The 17364-nt window shown below is 43.2% G+C and overlaps 1 protein-coding gene across 15 annotated transcripts in view; it reads left to right on the forward strand.

The window, feature by feature from the left end:
• The window catches only part of TJP1 (tight junction protein 1), a 261078-nt gene that overhangs the window by 225895 nt on the left and 17819 nt on the right, over positions 1–17364 (forward strand). For 9 of the 15 annotated variants that reach the window (XM_089311181.1, XM_051822264.3, XM_051822265.3 and 6 more), the window contains 12 exons: positions 65–204; positions 1042–1147; positions 3711–3861; positions 6282–6390; positions 7316–7535; positions 8817–9001; positions 9101–9196; positions 11397–11479; positions 12079–12289; positions 12576–12676; positions 15815–16165; positions 16496–16735. In XM_089311181.1, coding sequence (XP_089167307.1) covers positions 65–204; positions 1042–1147; positions 3711–3861; positions 6282–6390; positions 7316–7535; positions 8817–9001; positions 9101–9196; positions 11397–11479; positions 12079–12289; positions 12576–12676; positions 15815–16165; positions 16496–16735 — 1993 coding nt within the window. The remainder of the gene's footprint in view (positions 1–64; positions 205–1041; positions 1148–3710; positions 3862–6281; positions 6391–7315; positions 7536–8816; positions 9002–9100; positions 9197–11396; positions 11480–12078; positions 12290–12575; positions 12677–15814; positions 16166–16495; positions 16736–17364) is intronic. The other 6 variants (XM_089311182.1, XM_051822268.3, XM_070053525.2 and 3 more) reach the window with 1 other exon arrangement.

A 17364-nucleotide genomic window follows, 5' to 3' on the forward strand; every position in this document is an offset into this window, starting at 1 on the left:
TGCTCTTTTAAATGGTTTTCCCAATCATTGTGTGCTCTTAATTTTTTATTTGAATGATGTGTAGTCTCCGGAGCAGAGAAGAAGAGAGAATTTCTAAGCCTGGGGCTGTCTCGACTCCTGTAAAGCATGGAGATGACCACACACCTAAAACAGTGGAAGAAATTACTGTTGAGAGAAATGAGAAGCAAACACCTGCCCTTCCAGGTAAGCCTAAACAATACAAGTTCAAAGAACATTTGCAGTCAGGCTATACTAGTTCTCAGGATTCACAGAAAACTTTGAAGATGCTGTAATTCCTACTACCCAGGTATGCCTTTTCATGCACAGGTCTTCTAGCATTTTCATGCATGGAAAGTTGGCATGCATCAGAAGACAGCCATGAGTACTTTTTCTTAGTTTATACAAAGAAGCTAGTTAACAACCACTCATGATAGTAAGGTTGTTTTCCAGCACTGCCCATTAAAGACACGCATCAGATTGGCTCCAAAAGCTTGAAAACAAAAGTTATTTTACTTTTGAAAATGTTTCCATAAACATTCTGTAAAGTAACCGTGTAGCGCTGTTTTTGAGGACCCAAACATCTCTAGCATTGGTTGCCCAGTGGAGATTTTATATCTAATGTCTCAGTTCATTCTCTCAAATCTTCCTTGCTCTGCCTGGTTAGTGGCAGAAATACGAATATATTTACAAACAAAATTGACCACAGGGGACAGAGGTGGCTACTTTGACTTTCTCACCCCCTTCTTAACATCTGTTCTGTTCTTCCATAGAGAATGTAGATTTTTCAAACTTGAGCAGCTGGAGCCATGAAAGTGCCAATGACCATGCCACATTCTTAGTTGTTATGAAGACTTCAGCTGTTAACTGTAACATGTATTCTAATGCATGTGGTACCAGTGTTCCTTGTCGCGGTTCATGATCTTAGGTTTGCTGATGACTCATATATTTTATAGACTCTGTTGTATGGTCATTTCACTACTTGCTTAGATGATTATTCTTTGTTTTTATTGAGTCCTGCACAATTTAATTTTCTTCTTTTAGAACCAAAGCCTGTGTACGCTCAAGTAGGACAACCAGACGTGGATTTACCTGTCAGCCCATCTGATGGTGTCCTGCCTAACTCAGCGCACGAGGACGGGATGCTTCGGTAATGCAGTTGTATTCTGTTGCTGTCTTTTCTGTTACTAAACAGTATCTAGAATGAGTGTCCAGTTACAAACCATAGTGCAAAGATTTTTGAAAATAATGTAGACTGCTTAATGCTGTGATTAGATCATTTCCTTTTTGTTTGACAATCTCGTGCATGGTAGAGTCACTTAGTTAAGAACAACCAAAGTTAAGAACAACCAAAAAAATAAAAACTTTTTGAATGTCTTCTTTCCCACCACTGTCTTCTATCAAGTTTTTAGGTGAGGAATACAGAAATAAAAAAATTGCTTTCTATTTAGGCACCAGAATTTGTCAGTTTTTAATATTTTGGTTTTGAGCGAGGGGATTTTTTTTTTTTTTTCTGTAGCTCATATCAGAATAATAGAATCGTGTGCCTGGAGCGGGTGCTGCGACGCACAGCAGGTTAAGCTGCCACTTGGGGTGCCCATATCCAGTGCCTGGGTAGAGTCCAGCTACTCTGCACTAAGAATCCAGCTTCCTGCTAATGTGCTGGGGAAGCGGTAGATGGTGTCTGAAGTACTTGGGGTCTTGCTACCCATGTGGGGGATCTGGATGGAGTTCTTGGCTCCTGGCTTCAGCCTGGCCAGCCCCAGGCTGTTCTGGGTATTTAGGAAGTAGGTGGAGGTTCTCCGTCTCTGCCTTTCAAATGAAATCTAAAATATAAATGTTAGCCTGTATCAAACACCAGAGCTTCACATGCACAAAGCAAAAACTGAAGAGAGAAATAAGCTTACAATTATTTATAGCAGTAAATGATTACATTGACAATGCAGGGGTGGGAACAAGCATTGTCGTACAGCTGGTTAAGCCACCATTTGGGATGCCCCCACCCACACTGGATAGCCTGGGATGGAGTCCTCCTCTGCTTCCGTAGCTTCGTGCTAACATGCATCCCAGGAGGCAGCATATTGCCCACAGGGGAGTCCAGCGTGGAGCTCCTGGCTGCTGGCTTCAACCTGGCCCAGCCTGATTCTTAGAAGGCATTTGGGGAGTGAACCAGTGAATGGAAGATCATTCTCCTCCTCTCTTTTCCCTCCAGCCCCATCACTCTACCTCTCAAATAAATAAATATATAAAAACATGGTAGTGTATCTTCTGGACCAGGGATGTGGGGGTAGTTATGAAAGTCTAGAAGGAAGATGTAAAGGGTACTCTGTGATTATGATCTGTTTCTGCCTGTCCATTCCCCTAAGGCATCCTTCAGTGTTTGTTTTGTGTCATAAGAATTCCACACTGCTCTGATAATAGAGATATGTGTGCATTGACTCTTTGCCACTTTCTCACTAACAAGAAAGGAGCAGAAAGGCTGGCATTGTGATACAGCAGGTTAAGCTGACGCCTACAATGCCAGCATCCCATATTGGAGTGCAAATTCAAGTCCTGGCTACTCTTCCAATCCATGTACTACCAATGTGCCTGGGAAAGCAGCAGAAGATGGCCTAAGTACTTGTCCTCTGCCACCCATGTGGGAGACCTGGAACTCATGGCTTCCTGGCACAGACCTGGCTTTTGGGACCATTTGGAGAGTGTACCAGCGGATGGAATATTTCTTTATCTCTCTGTGGCTTTCCATCTGTGTCTCTCTGGTTCTACCTTTAAAAACAACAACAACAACAACAACAACAAAAACTAGGATTGGAAATATCAATAATGTGAAAAAGCTGAATGATTTTTAAGTTTTTATTTTTTTTTAATTGAAAGAAATAGCAGAGAAAGTGAACTATTTAAGACTCCAGCTGCAAAGTTTAAATCCTGCTGTCTGTTGGATATAGAAATCACAATGCATGAAGCCTGGTTTTAACTCTCTGATACTAGTTAAGTTAGCTAATTTTTGCTTTAATTACTACCACTTTAAAACAGGACTATTTAGTTATTAAGTAGAACTTTTGGGATAGAAAAAGTAATTTGTTAGCATCAGCAATGTACTGTATACCCAAGAATCTTTGAGGTCGGGGAAGACATTCTTTCATGAAGTAATTTGATGAATTTATTATGTAAAGCAGCACTTGACTATTAAATTGAGACATTCCAAAATAAAATTAACCAAAAAATAAAGTGCTGTTAAAATCTGATTTTTGAAAGGTAAACTTACTGAGACAGGCAGACAGACAGATCTTGTACCCACTGGTTTGCTCCCCAAATGGCCTGCAAAAGCCAGGGCTGGACCAGGCTAAAGCCAGGAGCCTGGAACTCCATCTGAGTCTCCCACACAGGTGGCAGAGACCCAAGTACGTGGGCCGTCATCTGCTGCTTTCCCAGGCATGTTAGCAGGGAGCTGGATAAAAACTGGAACAACTGGAACTCTGACTGGCGCTCATGAGATGGCTGTCGTTGCAGATGGCAGTGTAACCCTCTGTGCTAGAATACCGGCCCCTGGTTTTAGATTCTTACACTGAATTTTACTCAGTAGATCATTGGCGTGGGGGAAATTTTAGAGATGGTCCTTTGTTTCATTTGGAATATAGTTCTCAGTGTAGTAGTTTGTTGCAACCTTTCAAGCTTCTCTTAACTGTTCGAAATGAAATGTCTGTTTTTGACAGGCCCAGCATGAAATTGGTAAAATTCAGAAAAGGAGATAGCGTGGGTCTGCGGCTGGCTGGTGGAAATGATGTCGGAATATTTGTGGCTGGCGTTCTGGAAGATAGCCCTGCTGCTAAAGAAGGCTTAGAGGAGGGTGATCAGATTCTCAGGGTATGTAAGGAGGTCGGCTTGTGCGGGCATGGAAGTCCTTGAAACTCCAGAAAAGGGCATCACAGCAAACCTGCCGCTGTCGTGAGGTTGTGTGCTGTCTCTTGAACCGGTCAGACTCTGTATTGTGCTGGGTTTGCCACTGCCCATGGCTGAACTTGCTCTTGTTGCTGTTAGGTTGTGTGTTGCTGTACAGTGTAATATTTCAGTGTAGTCACTGGTGTTCATAGAACCAATGAGAAACTCTATACCAAGTGGTCTCTGAAAGTAAAACTAAACGTTCAGACTGCCAAGATTGCCATGGGCTATGGCTAGCCAGTAAGCATCATCAAATGTCCCTCTCCGTGGGAGAGTCTTAAGTGTTCCTCTCCATGGAAATAGATTTTGTAGCAATGCACACAAAAGACCTTCTTTACCCCGGGTGTGATTTGGTGACGAGGTAGCATTTGCATCAGGGAGATGTGTGAGTTGCCCTGAACAGTCAGGACATGATACAGTTAGATGCAGTCTGCCAGTAGTCTTGGGTCTCTTTCCTCTTACTTCCCACTTCCCCTTCCTCTTTCCCCTCTCCCCTCCTGCCCCTCTTTCTTTTCCTGCTTCCCTTTCTTTTCCTTGTGTCTGCCATAAGTATGTTGCCTAATAACACAGTATTATCTTCATCTGTCTCTTCTCTTTTTAAGATATTCAAACCTGACTTGATTTCCAGTAGATAAACTATGTCCCGTTTTCGTCAGAAGGTCAACTCTATTAGAGAGAGGGCGTTCCTGTATTTACTCTGCCCCTCACCTCCAAGTGTCTTTGTCACCCCTGCCGTATGTGTGTCTGCTTTGAGCTCGCTTCCCACCTGTGTCCTGAATTCTGTCTCCTGTCTGCTCAGACCTTGCAGATTCGTTCGTCTTTGTGTCTTTCTGTCTCCTCGCATTCTTCATCTATTTTCCCATTGTCTTATTCCTCCCCACTGCTTTTGACATTGACTGTGTGGTTGAGCCTCACCCCCACCTTCTTTTTAGTCATTAAGTTCATTCAGTTTTAGTCTCTGTCTTCCATCTTAACTAGTACTGAATCTGAATTTTCTTAAGCTGTCTTTGACCTACTGTCAACCGCAGCCCTCATTTTCCTTTATTTCTTAGTATGTTTTCACTGTGTTAAATAACCCTTCTTGAAGTGCCTTCCTCCTTGGAGTTCATAACACTCCATGCTGATACTGCTCTAATCTTTTCTTTTCCCGACTTTACTAATTTTCTGAAACGTGGGGAATTTCGGTAGCTTCCTGTTTCTCTCTTGATGCGGTCTGCATCTCAGGTTTGATATTCAAGTAAGCAGCCTGTTGTCAGCATCTTTCACTCAGGATAGCTTCCCAAGTCCTCTCAAACCAGCCACCTGTGCATGTCAGCAGTTCAGGGCCTCGCCTCTGACCTGCTGGGCCCGTCAGTGTGCTGTGATGCTTCCTGAGGACATGTTCAAAATGTCTGAGCACAATGTATGTCATGTGGGGTACTATATCAGAATTAAACAGTCCTATTTTCTTATCTACTTCATACTTGTTTTGAGGTAATCAGGGAGTACCTCATTTTTTAAAAATGTTTACTCGAGTAGGCATTTGACAAAGAGGTTAAGACACTGCTTGGAATATGACATCCCATTTTGGGGTACCGAGGTTCAAGTCCCAGCTCCTCTGCTTCTAGTCCAGCTTCTTGCTAATGCACACCCTGGTAAGCAACAGGTAATGGCGCAAGTTAGGAGGGTCCTTGCCACCCTAGTAGGAGACTCAGATTGAGTTCTAGGTTCCTGGCTTCAGCCTGACCCAACTCTTGACAGTTATGGTTATTTGGAAAGTGAACCAGTGATGGGAGAGCTCTCTCTTTTTTCCTCTCCCCCTACTGCCTTTCTCATAAAATCAATTTTTAAATGTTTGTTAAAATTCATGTTTGTTTCCTAAAAGCAAGTAGTATTTGTTTTAATGTGAAAATTTTCCAAAAGGTGGAAAAGGAAATCCACCTGTAATCCTGCACACAGTCACTGGTGACATTTTGATAAGCTTCGTTTTGGCACTTAGGAACTACTGATTGAAGTGAGCACTCACAGGCAGACATGGCTACATCGAGACACACAGGTGCTGGCACAGGGACTCCACAGTGCATACTGTCTGTTTTTTAATCTCATTTTTTTTTAGCAACTAGTAAAAAGTAGAACTGTATTGCACATTCATAGTTTATAGTTTAAAAGTTTAAAGCTAGAAACTTTCAGTAACATTTGTCTTTGGGTCTGAATTGATTGGATTTTGCAGTGGGTGATTGCTAATGTCTGGATGCATTGGGGCTTCTCTTAGATGAATTCACACTACCAGTTCTACTTTAAATTAGAATATATTTTTCCTCAAAGGAAAATAACCAAGAATAATGTATGAAATCTTATTTTAATAGGTAAACAATGTGGATTTCACCAATATCATTAGAGAAGAAGCTGTCCTTTTCCTGCTTGACCTCCCTAAAGGAGAAGAAGTGACCATCCTGGCCCAGAAGAAGAAGGATGGTGAGAAACCATCAGAAAGTACAAAAAATTAACCTTTGGGCCTTTGAAGACTTACGGAGGGACTTTCTCAGTTTTCTGAAATGACTCACTCAAAGTTGAGTGATGGATAAATTTGTTACTCTCTTGAGTAAATTTTAAGTCATTTGGGACACAAAATCTTAACACTGCTCATTACCATAGCACATTAATAGTTCCAAATTCATGTATTCCTGTTCAAGTAAAATGCCATCTCACCCTTTCCAAAATTTAAAAACAAATTGATTAACTCAGAACCATACAGAAGTATATATGGACAGCTTCTGTATTTTTTACTGATGTTATCTAAGCAATACACTCAGGTGTTTGTTTGCATTAATTCAGGAGAATGTCTAATTTTTCCTGTGATAAAATGTATACACTCCACTTAGTTGGCACTGTTGACATTTTGAACCAAAAAATTCTGTGTTCTAAGGGCTGCCCTGTGCATTGCAGGGTGTTGGGTAGCATTCCTCACCTCTGCTTAGTAGATGAGGTGCTGTTACACATGCACACACGTCCTTGTCTGAAGATAGTGACAAATGCCGTAGGGAGAAAGCAGCAGTGAGGATAGAATGGCCCTCCTTTGAGAACGGATTTAGTATCTGTCAGATGTTTGTTGCTACATTAGATGATACAAATAGAGAGCAGCGTGTGACTTTGGTCAAGCTGCCTGGCTGTTTCTGCATCGCTTTCCTCGGCTGCCGAGCGGGGGAACTGAGGAGTCGAGTCCCGTCTCGGGCGGTGATGGTGAACGCAGGAGATGCGGTGTTGAATGCAGTGCTGCCAGTAGTCAAAATGCAGCCTTTGTTGTCTTTCTTATCAGTAGTGATTCACGTAATGGATTCTTTCCAGACTAATTTCTTATCCCACTGAGTATTGATAATGTGTTTGTTTTAATTCCTTTTAGTTTATCGTCGCATTGTAGAATCAGATGTTGGAGATTCTTTCTATATTAGAACCCATTTTGAATACGAAAAGGAATCTCCCTATGGACTTAGTTTTAACAAGGGAGAGGTATTTCGTGTTGTGGATACCTTGTACAATGGAAAACTGGGCTCTTGGCTTGCTATTCGAATTGGCAAAAATCATAAGGAGGTGGAACGAGGCATCATCCCTAATAAGAACAGGTATGAATGTTGAGATACTTTTTCTTCTTTTTTTTTTTTTTTTTTTAAGTTTTTGCTTATTTGAAAGGCAGAGTCAGCAGAGGGAGGAGAGAAAGAGAAAGCGAGATATGGTCTGTCTGCTGATTCACTCCCCAAATGTCTGCAATGGCTAGGGCTGGGCCAATGCAAAGCCAGGAGCCCAAGGCTGCTTCTGGGTCTCCCATGTGGAGAAGTTGGGCCGTTCTCCACTGCTTTCCCAGGCATATTGGCAGGGAGCTAGATCAGAAGTGGAGCAGGCCGGCGCCGCAGCTCACTAGGCTAATCCTCCGCCTTGGCGGCGCCAGCACACCGGGTTCTAGTCCCGGTCGGGGCGCCGGATTCTGTCCCGGTTGCCCCTCTTCCAGGCCAGCTCTCTGCTGTGGCCAGGGAGTGCAGTGGAGGATGGCCCTAGTGCTTGGGCCCTGCACCCCATGGGAGACCAGGATAAGTACCCAGCTCCTGCCATCAGATCAGCGCGGTGTGCCGGCCGTGGCGGCCATTGGAGGGTGAACCAATGGTAAAGGAAGACCTTTCTCTCTGTCTCTCTCTCTCTCACTGTCCACTCTGCCTGTCAAAAAAAAAAAAGAAGTGGAGCAGCTGGGAATGGAACCAGCATCCATATGGGATGCTGGCACTGCAGGCAGGGCCTAATCCACTAAGCCACAACGCCAGCCCTGGGATACTTTTTATAGAATGATACTAAGTGATGTCATAAATTTATGTAAAGAATTATTTGTTCATCATATTCACCCAGTTCATAATTGAGTTAGTTTTATAAGCTCTTTATTTTATTGTAACCATTAAGATATAAACCACATAGGGGCCGGCACTGTGGTGCAGCAGGTTAAAGCCCTAGCCTGCCATGCCGGCATCTCATATGGGCGCCATTTCAAGTCCTGGCTGCTCCTCTTCTGATCCAGCTGTCTGCTATGGCTTGAGAAAGCAGTAGAAGATGGCCCAGGTTCTTGGGTCCCTTGCCCTTGTGAGAGACCTGGAAGAGGCTCCTGGCTTTGGATCAGCTCAGTTCTGGCTGCTGCAGTCATTTGGGGAGTGAACCAATGGAATGGAAGACTTCTCTCTCTCTCTCTCTCTCTCTCTCTCTGTCTGCCTCTGCCTCTCTCTCTCTCTCTGTCATTCAAATAAATAAAATAAATCTTAGAAAAAAGTTATAAACTGCATGTGAACTTCTCTGGTATTGTGACATTTCATTTCATTGAGAGTCCTTGTCCATTTTGTTTTTTCTAATACCTTGATTTTTGACAGAGCTGAACAGCTGGCCAGTGTGCAGTATACACTTCCCAAAACTGCGGGGGGCGATCGTGCGGACTTCTGGAGGTTCCGGGGTCTCCGCAGCTCCAAGAGGAATCTTCGGAAAAGCAGAGAGGATTTGTCAGCCCAGCCAGTTCAGACGAAATTTCCAGCTTATGAAAGGGTTGTTCTTCGAGAAGGTAATGTGTTTCTGTAGTCTAACTTAATACCTCTTAATGTCAGTATGTTCAAGAAAGAAGAAGTAAAAACAATAATATTTTTCATGTGAATTTCCCCAGCTGGATTCCTGAGGCCTGTAACCATCTTTGGACCCATAGCCGATGTTGCCAGAGAAAAGCTGGCCAGAGAAGAGCCAGATATTTATCAGATTGCAAGTAAGCAGCTTCAGCACTGACGAGGGCGTGGTGAGGCTTCCTCAGCAGCCCTTCCGGCAGCAGAGCCCGATCCATCACGTGATGCAAACCCAGCTGATCGCACGTGCAAACTAGGTTTTATGAAAGGAATCCAGGTAGCTTAGTATCTGTCTTCTTTGAGTCCGATGACAGCCTTTTGAGTTAAGGAATTAGTGGCTTTTTCTCCAAACCAAACTCCACGTGGATCTTTCTCCTTAATTCTCCTTGTCCACCAAATTTGACGTTGAGCCTTAGTTGCCTGGGAAGCCCTGTCTCGGGTCTCATCCTCTACAGTGATTCGCCCGTCCTTCCTGATCTCTGGGTTTGACGTGACTCCTGAGAGCCCTTCCTTTCTCTTCAGGCTTTCCTGTTACCACAGTTACAGCGTCTTCTCAGTGAGGAATTTCCTGGAAATCAGGCCCTGAAGTTGTAGTTGGAAGCCCACCCCGGCCTGCGGTGGCATATTGCAAGTGTTGACCAGTCGAGAAGGACATGTTGCCAGGATAGGTTGTAGGCATTCTCGACAGCCTTCCCTACTCCTGGGTTCCCCTTCTGCTTATGGATATGAGATCTCCAGCCCAGAGCCCACTGGGCAGTCTGTGTGCAGCACTGTTGCTTGTGGTCTGTGACAGGTCTTGCACCTGCTCAGGTCACCTCCGTGTGCTGTGCAAGCAGCCACAGTTGGTTGCAGTGCTCTGCCGAGACATCATTGGGAGTCTTGGGCAAAAGAAAAATTTGTGCATCCCTTTATTCGTATTTATGAAAGCTTTTTAAAGCTTGTTTATTTGAAAGGCAGTTACAAGAGAGAGAAAGATCTTCCATCTGCTGGCCACAATGACTGAGGCTGAGCCAAGCCAAAGATAGGAGCCTGGAATCCCATCTGGGTCTCCCACGTGAGTGGCAGGGCCCAAACTCTCGAGCCATCCTCCATGGCTTTCCCAGGCACACTAGCAAGGAGCTGGGTCAGAAGTGGAGCAGCTAGGACTCAAACCGGCTCCCATATGGAATGCCAGCATCCCAAGTGGTGGCCCAACCCACTGTGCCACAACACCAACCCCATGGATTTTAAATAGCTAGTTTTTTTCCAGAACATTCAAGTCATTCACACACACACACACACACACACACTTATTATTTTTAGTAAAGATTTATTTTATTTATTTGAAAGGCTGAGTTACAGAGAGAAAGAAGGAGTGACAGAGATCTTCCATCCACTGATTCACCCCTCAAATGGCAGCAGTGGCTGCGACTTGGCCAGGCCAAAGCCAGGAGCCAGGAGCTTCTTCTGGATCTCCCACATGGGTGGTAGGGGCCCAAGGACCTTGGCCATCTTCTGCTTTCCCAGAAGCATTAGCTGGGAGCTGGATTGGAAGTGGAGCTGCTGGGACTTGAACCAGTGTCCACAGGGGAATGCTGGCACTGTAGGCGGTGGCTTGACCTGCTATGTTGTAGTGCTGTTCCTGGGAAAATATTTTGTTTAATGAGAGCAGTATGATATGGAGAGCCATATTTTTTAAGTATTTCTGCCAAACACTGGATTTATTATAATTTCAGTTTCTTGACTTTAATTGAAGCAAGTCTATCAATACTATTTTTACACATTTCTTTCCTCTTTTAAAAAAAACTTCTTTATCTCATTTTCACTCGGGATAATTGCTATATTTGACAGTTTCCCTTGACCAAGTTACAGTCAAATAATTTTTACTCAGGTCCCACTTTCTGATTGATTTTTTTTAAGATTTCATGTTTATTGTGGGTTTTTTGTATTAATTTTGATATTTTGAAAATACTGTATCAAAATATTTGATGACTGAGGTTTTGTAAGACAACTCTTTGATTTTATACTCCAAGCAAGTACCTCTCCTGCTTTTCCCAGTCGTGGCCCTGTTAAGCACTGATCTGCCCCACTGATTCGGAGGAGGGAAAAGGGGAGTCCATGTGCTCGGCGGAGGATGTTTGCACGTTTGGAGACTTCGTGGCTGTCACAATGAACAAGGGATGGAGGGGGGAGGGGCTTGGGCTGCTCCTGCCCTTTACTGCACAGGGTCTAGAGTGACGCTCGCCAAGCAGGCCACAGTGTGCAGGATAGCCACCCCAGCAGTGCCCCAGCAGTAGTTGGGAAGCTCTTATCTAACCAGTGGAAATTTGGTGTTTTGTTTTTGTCCTGACTTTTCACAAACAGAAAGTGAACCGCGAGATGCTGGAACTGACCAACGTAGCTCTGGCATTATTCGACTTCATACAATAAAGCAAATAATAGATCAAGTAAGTTATTAAAAGTTGGCCTTTTTCACTATAAATAATTGTATTTTTTGAGTGAGATGAGATTTGGTTCATTTGAAAGTAGAAAATAGTTTTCCTAAGATTATTACTGATAAAAGAAAAGTAAGCACTTGGTGAAGAGCATACTAATAAGCATTTTCAAGGGAATAGTTATTACAGGCATCAAAACATGATCTTTCATTGTCACATAAAAGTATATGATGTTCAGATATAATCAGCAGACTGTTGATACTACAATGTGCAATTCAAGCTCACTTGATAATAATATGCATGCATACAGAATGTCAGGAACGTTAAATTGTATTACTTACCCTCACTGTAACTGAAAACAGGTAATGCTGTCGGCTTGCAAGTACTGGGGCAAAGTCTGGAAAGTGAGCCAGTTAAAACTTTTCTCAATTGGGCTACAAATTGCATTGAAATAACTTGGTTGCAGATTTTTGAACGTGCATCTGAGACAAACTAGAGCACAGAGATGCATCACCGTGGAAATGTAGCATAGGCTGTGACGCTCCCGAAGATGGTGATCCTTCACTAACAGTGTCTTGTATCTTTGTACATGTCTTTTTTTCTGTTTCCAGGACAAGCATGCCTTATTGGACGTAACACCAAATGCAGTAGATCGTCTTAATTATGCCCAGTGGTATCCAATTGTTGTTTTCCTTAACCCTGATTCTAAGCAAGGTGTGAAAACAATGAGAATGAGGTTATGTCCAGAATCTCGGAAAAGTGCCAGGAAGTTATATGAGCGCTCTCACAAACTCCGTAAAAACAATCACCATCTTTTCACAAGTGAGTATGTTAAAGCCTTCTTTCAGCTTAAGATGTCGGCAGCAGTGTGTGGGCCGGAATGTTGTGACTGGCCAGCACCAGCATGCGCGTGACCTGTGACCTTTGGAAAGTGGCCTGTTCTAGCAGCCACTGCTACTTGGTTGAAAGGAAATGGAAGTTTCAAATGTTTGTTCCCTCAAACACCATGTTTTCAGTAATGATGACTGAGCGCTATAAGGGTTGAATGCGTTCTCCTGACTTCTGGCAGTGTTCTAAGCTTGAAACTAAATTGTTCCCTTACTTTCAGCTACAATTAACTTAAATTCAATGAACGATGGCTGGTATGGTGCGTTGAAGGAAGCAATCCAGCAACAGCAGAACCAGCTGGTATGGGTTTCTGAGGGAAAGGTAAGACGCTTCCTTCTACTTTTTGTCTCTTTCAGTAAGTTGTATAGCTAATCTGGGACACCTGGGAGTTAGCATTGTTTTCTTCATGGACCAACATTTATGTTGGAAAATTTTAGGTTTTTATATGAAAGACTTTTAGAATTTGCTTTTGATAGTAAGAGATTCTTATATGTCCTTACCTATTGAATTGCCACTCCATGGGATTTTTCTCTAAAAGAATTCTCAGGTTATAGTGAAAAATAGGTTGAGTACTGACTCCCATCTGCCTGAGGAACGATGACTTTGAACCTGGCTCCATTTCTCCCTCGGAAGATGAGGGCATTTGAACGGCCTGGTGCTCAGCGCTCAGTGGTTCCAGACTTGGGGAAGGCGAGCAGTGCTGGGCACTCCCAGCCGGCCCCTCTGCGAGCCTTACAGTAGCCACTCGCGTACAGAGGCTCTGAGGAGTCTTGGGAGTAAAGACGTCTGCTTTGTTTCAGCGCATTTTTACCTAGAGATTTTTTCCCCTCTCAGCACCTGTTAACATTCCTACAACATGCTGAGAACATTGAACCAAGCAGTATGCCCTTTCCAGTTCAGAACTTTGATTTGTATATACAGCCAAATGGCCAGCTGGAAACTGACGACTCTCTGCGCTCAGCTTTGATGGTTTTACAGTAATCTTGGATTGGAGATCATTGTCTCGGAGTATGCTGTTGAAAGAAGCTCTTCTTTTGTTTATGATGTCTCTTACCGTTTTCAGATCAGTACAACATGAATAAGTTTTGGCTGTTAGGAAAGTTCAAGAATATCTCTGGCTTTTTATTTTGTTTTTGTATTTCCTTGTTGGCTTGGTTATGCTGTGTTTTGCCCCTGCATGGCCCCACTCCCTCCGCCTGGCTGTGGTCACAGATGCTCTGGCAGTGCATGCTGCATGTGTAGGACCACCGTCCCCCACCCAGAAACGCACAGCGTCTGCAAGAAGAGCTGGTAGGCCTGTACATCCAGAAGTAGTGCCTGCCGTCCTCACTGAAAGCAATACGTCAGAGCCTCAGTGTTTCTCATCATGTCCAAGTGTGGGGGGTAGACCATGCATACGGGGTCCTGAGACCACTCTCAGTAACTTATATGCTAGCTGGGGCAGTTACAGAAAGATCAAGGTGGAAAAAACCCGCGACACCTCTTTACAGCAGCACACTAGTTCACCGATTCCTCTTTGGAAGCATTTGGTGCAGAGGATTGTAGTCCTCTTCATACTGATCCTTTGCCACTGCACAGGGCTGTTAGCATCCTTTGGTGAGTAGAAGGCTCAGCTTGCACTAGTGGATTGTTAAAAGAAGAAGTCTACAGATACCTTCCCCATTGCACAAGTGCACTTCTGTCTGAGAATTGTGTTATTTTTAATCCACAAGTCCTAACTTTCTCTGTAGTTTCTTTGTGGTATGATATGTTTTCTTTATTCGCTTGTTTATAAAATAAAACTCCCCCAGATTTTTAATGTGAGAAAAATAGACATTTACTATTAGATGTTTTATGTAAGCCAGAAAAAGTTATTACAACTCGGGCTTCATTTCCCTGCCCCCTTCCTTTGAAATACGTTTTACCGGGCTAGATACGAAAGGGAAGCCACTCCCTTCACATCGCTTTCCTGACCTCACTTTGACCTAGCTGCTAGGAAGAGTTTCTTTTTTGCAAGATCCAACACAGTCTTCTATGTTCCCTGTTAAACTACAAAAGTCATCTTGAGGCTTTCTTAACATGCAGACATACAATTTCTTGATTTTCAGAGCAACTCTGGGTTCTTGCTCACGTCTGTGTTTTACACAAGGTGTGCTGGTGATGTCCACGTGCTTCTTCCCTGGGCCTCCTTTGTTTCCTGGCTAGTGCTGGCTTTCAGCCTTCTAATACTCTGACAAGTCAAAGGCTGCAGCAGATAGCAAGAAGGCTGCTCTCCTGCAGGAGTCTTTACAGAATGTAGAAGCCAGTGAGACTTCAAGCAGAGAGATTCGCTCCAACAGGGTGGACACTGGAATTCTCATGTGCGCCAGCGTGGCAGGCGCTCTGTTGAACGTGGAGCACAGGGAGGCTGACGGGGTCCAGTCTTTCTTATCAGGAGGGCAGTGCTCAGCTCAGGCTCTGAAGAGCCAAGCATGAAGCTGCATGCAAAGCTCCATTCAGGCAGCTTAACTCCAAGACCATGTTCCTGCGTGGCAGGCATGCCAGGCACACCACGCCTTCCAGTTAAAGCTAGTGCGTCTTCCAGGTGAACAAGAGCCTTAAGGCAGCCCTCCAGTCTGTGCTGAAATGGAAAAAGTACTTTCTGATTTCTCAGCTCCTGTGACTAACCGGGGACAGTATCTTAGCAAGGTCTTCAGGAACTGCTGTTGAATTTCATACCAGTTTCAGATTAGTCTCAAATCAGTTTTCAGCCTGTTGATTGCAACGGTATGGTTTCCGTTTCTGCAAATACTTCTGACTTTCTGATCTGCTCAGAAGATAATCCATATAGACTGTTAGAAACTGAGCTCTTAATTGCTTGCAGAAGAGGATTACTGCGTTTCTGTCTCTCCATCCATCAGGTACTGCTTCTGTGAAAAGTAATACAATTTTTCTTAAGGCAGCCACCACCTAGAAGATGATTTTTCTGTTGTGTTTCATAAAAGCATTTAGGGTCAGATATCAACTTGTATAAAGTTGTTTTCTAAATAAAATGTAGAAGCCCTTATTCAGCTTGAGCTGTGGGGTTTATTTTCCTAGTTATTCTCATGTGCGCTGTTCTGTCAATGTGTCCTTGTTTGTGCGAGCTTCATTGGGCAGCATTCTCCTTCTTCACCTTGCTTAGCGCTGACAGGCTAGTTAGCGACTGGATGTAAAAGCCTGAGCAGAGCCGTGCTTCCTTCCTCTGAGGCTGGGTCTCAGACCAGTTTTGTGGCCAGGCAGCCAGTGTTCCGTTCATCCGAGTCCTTCAGCTCTGGGGGATGCTCTGTGTGTCTGCATGTGTGCTTGTTCAATCTTCTTGACCTTTGCTCACCAGAAGTTTCAAGAAATAGATGTGATTTCTCCAAAGAAAAATGTCCTTTTCAGTCTCCTTTGTAAAGTAAAGGCCATCTCTTAAAGAACTACTGAATAAAATTTTTAATTTACTTTTATTTGACCCAGGCGGATGGTGCTACAAGTGATGACCTTGATTTGCATGATGATCGTCTGTCCTACCTGTCAGCCCCAGGTAGTGAATACTCAATGTATAGCACGGACAGTAGACACACTTCTGACTATGAAGACACAGATACAGAAGGCGGGGCCTACACTGATCAAGAACTAGATGAAACTCTTAATGATGAGGTTGGGACTCCACCGGAGTCTGCCATTACACGGTCCTCTGAGCCTGTAAGAGAGGACTCCTCTGGGATGCATCATGAAAACCAAACATATCCTCCCTACTCACCACAAGCGCAGCCACAGCCAGTTCCTAGAATAGACTCCCCGGGATTTAAGACAGCCTCTCAACAGGTAAGCAGCAGCGTTCAACGTTTTGTAGTTAGAAGTAAATTATTAAATTTTAGGATGCGGTGATTGAATTAAAGAATCTATTTTGTCCTATCTCCAGATTGAGAGTTACCTTTAATTTCAGTTTGAAAGTTCCTAGGGCTTAATTCTGAATTTTGTGTGTTCGTCTTACACAGCAGCATACTGGATTTTTGGGGGAAAAAAATTCAGGACATGAGAGCATAGTTTTGTTGTTCACACTTAAAATGTATGTCTGCCAGTCAATATAAACTGAAGTGAGAAGATAGCAGTAAACAGAAACACCATATTTAAAATATTTTAAACACTTCACAGAAAGCAGAAGCCTCATCTCCAGTCCCTTACCTTTCGCCTGAAACAAACCCAGCATCATCAACCTCTGCTGTTAATCATAATGTAAATTTAACTAATGTCAGACTGGAGGAGCCCACCCCAGCTCCTCCCACCTCTCACTCACCACAAGCTGATTCTTTAAGAACACCCAGCACTGAGGCAGCTCACATAATGCTAAGAGATCAAGACCCATCATTGTCGCCGCATGTAGATCCAGCAAAGGTACCCGTGCTGCCGTGTTGCACTGACTTGCTGCTCTCCATCAGTCTAGCACATAATCATTTTTGCTTTGCCCTTTAAGTTTTCCCTTTGCTTTTTTTTACTGTGGGCTTATGTACCATAATGCTTTCAGATCAGTACAAATCATTTCATTTTTGTAGCTTGCATGGCTTCCAGTGGTATACTGATTATTTAAGAACAGGCCTTATAATCAAGATTTATGTTTAATATTTTATTTTTATTTTTGCTTTTCAGAATCTTCCAGAATTCTTTAATATGTACTTGAGACCCATCATAATTGTTTTTATGTTTATATAAATTTTGGTGTCCATAATTTTCTTTAGATTTTTGCTTTCAGTGTCAAAATCAAGTGGAATTGTTAGCACATTGATTTTCTACTAAATTTAACAATTATCTTTAACTCACTTTTCATGTAGCACATGCTAAAACATAAAAACCCTACCTGCATTATAGATTTCCAGCTTTTCCTTAAACTAGCTTTCTCCACTAATCTTGTCTATCCTGGTAATAAATGGTAGAGCATACCATTTTCACACATTAAATCACAGTATAATCCTTGTAAATCATTGTCTGATATAATGGACTGGAAATACAAACAAACTTGTGTCCTC

This window comes from Oryctolagus cuniculus, chromosome 12 (genome assembly GCF_051225735.1).
Source record: "Oryctolagus cuniculus isolate XC-2025 breed Fujian yellow rabbit chromosome 12, ASM5122573v1, whole genome shotgun sequence".
Lineage (NCBI taxonomy): Eukaryota > Metazoa > Chordata > Mammalia > Lagomorpha > Leporidae > Oryctolagus > Oryctolagus cuniculus.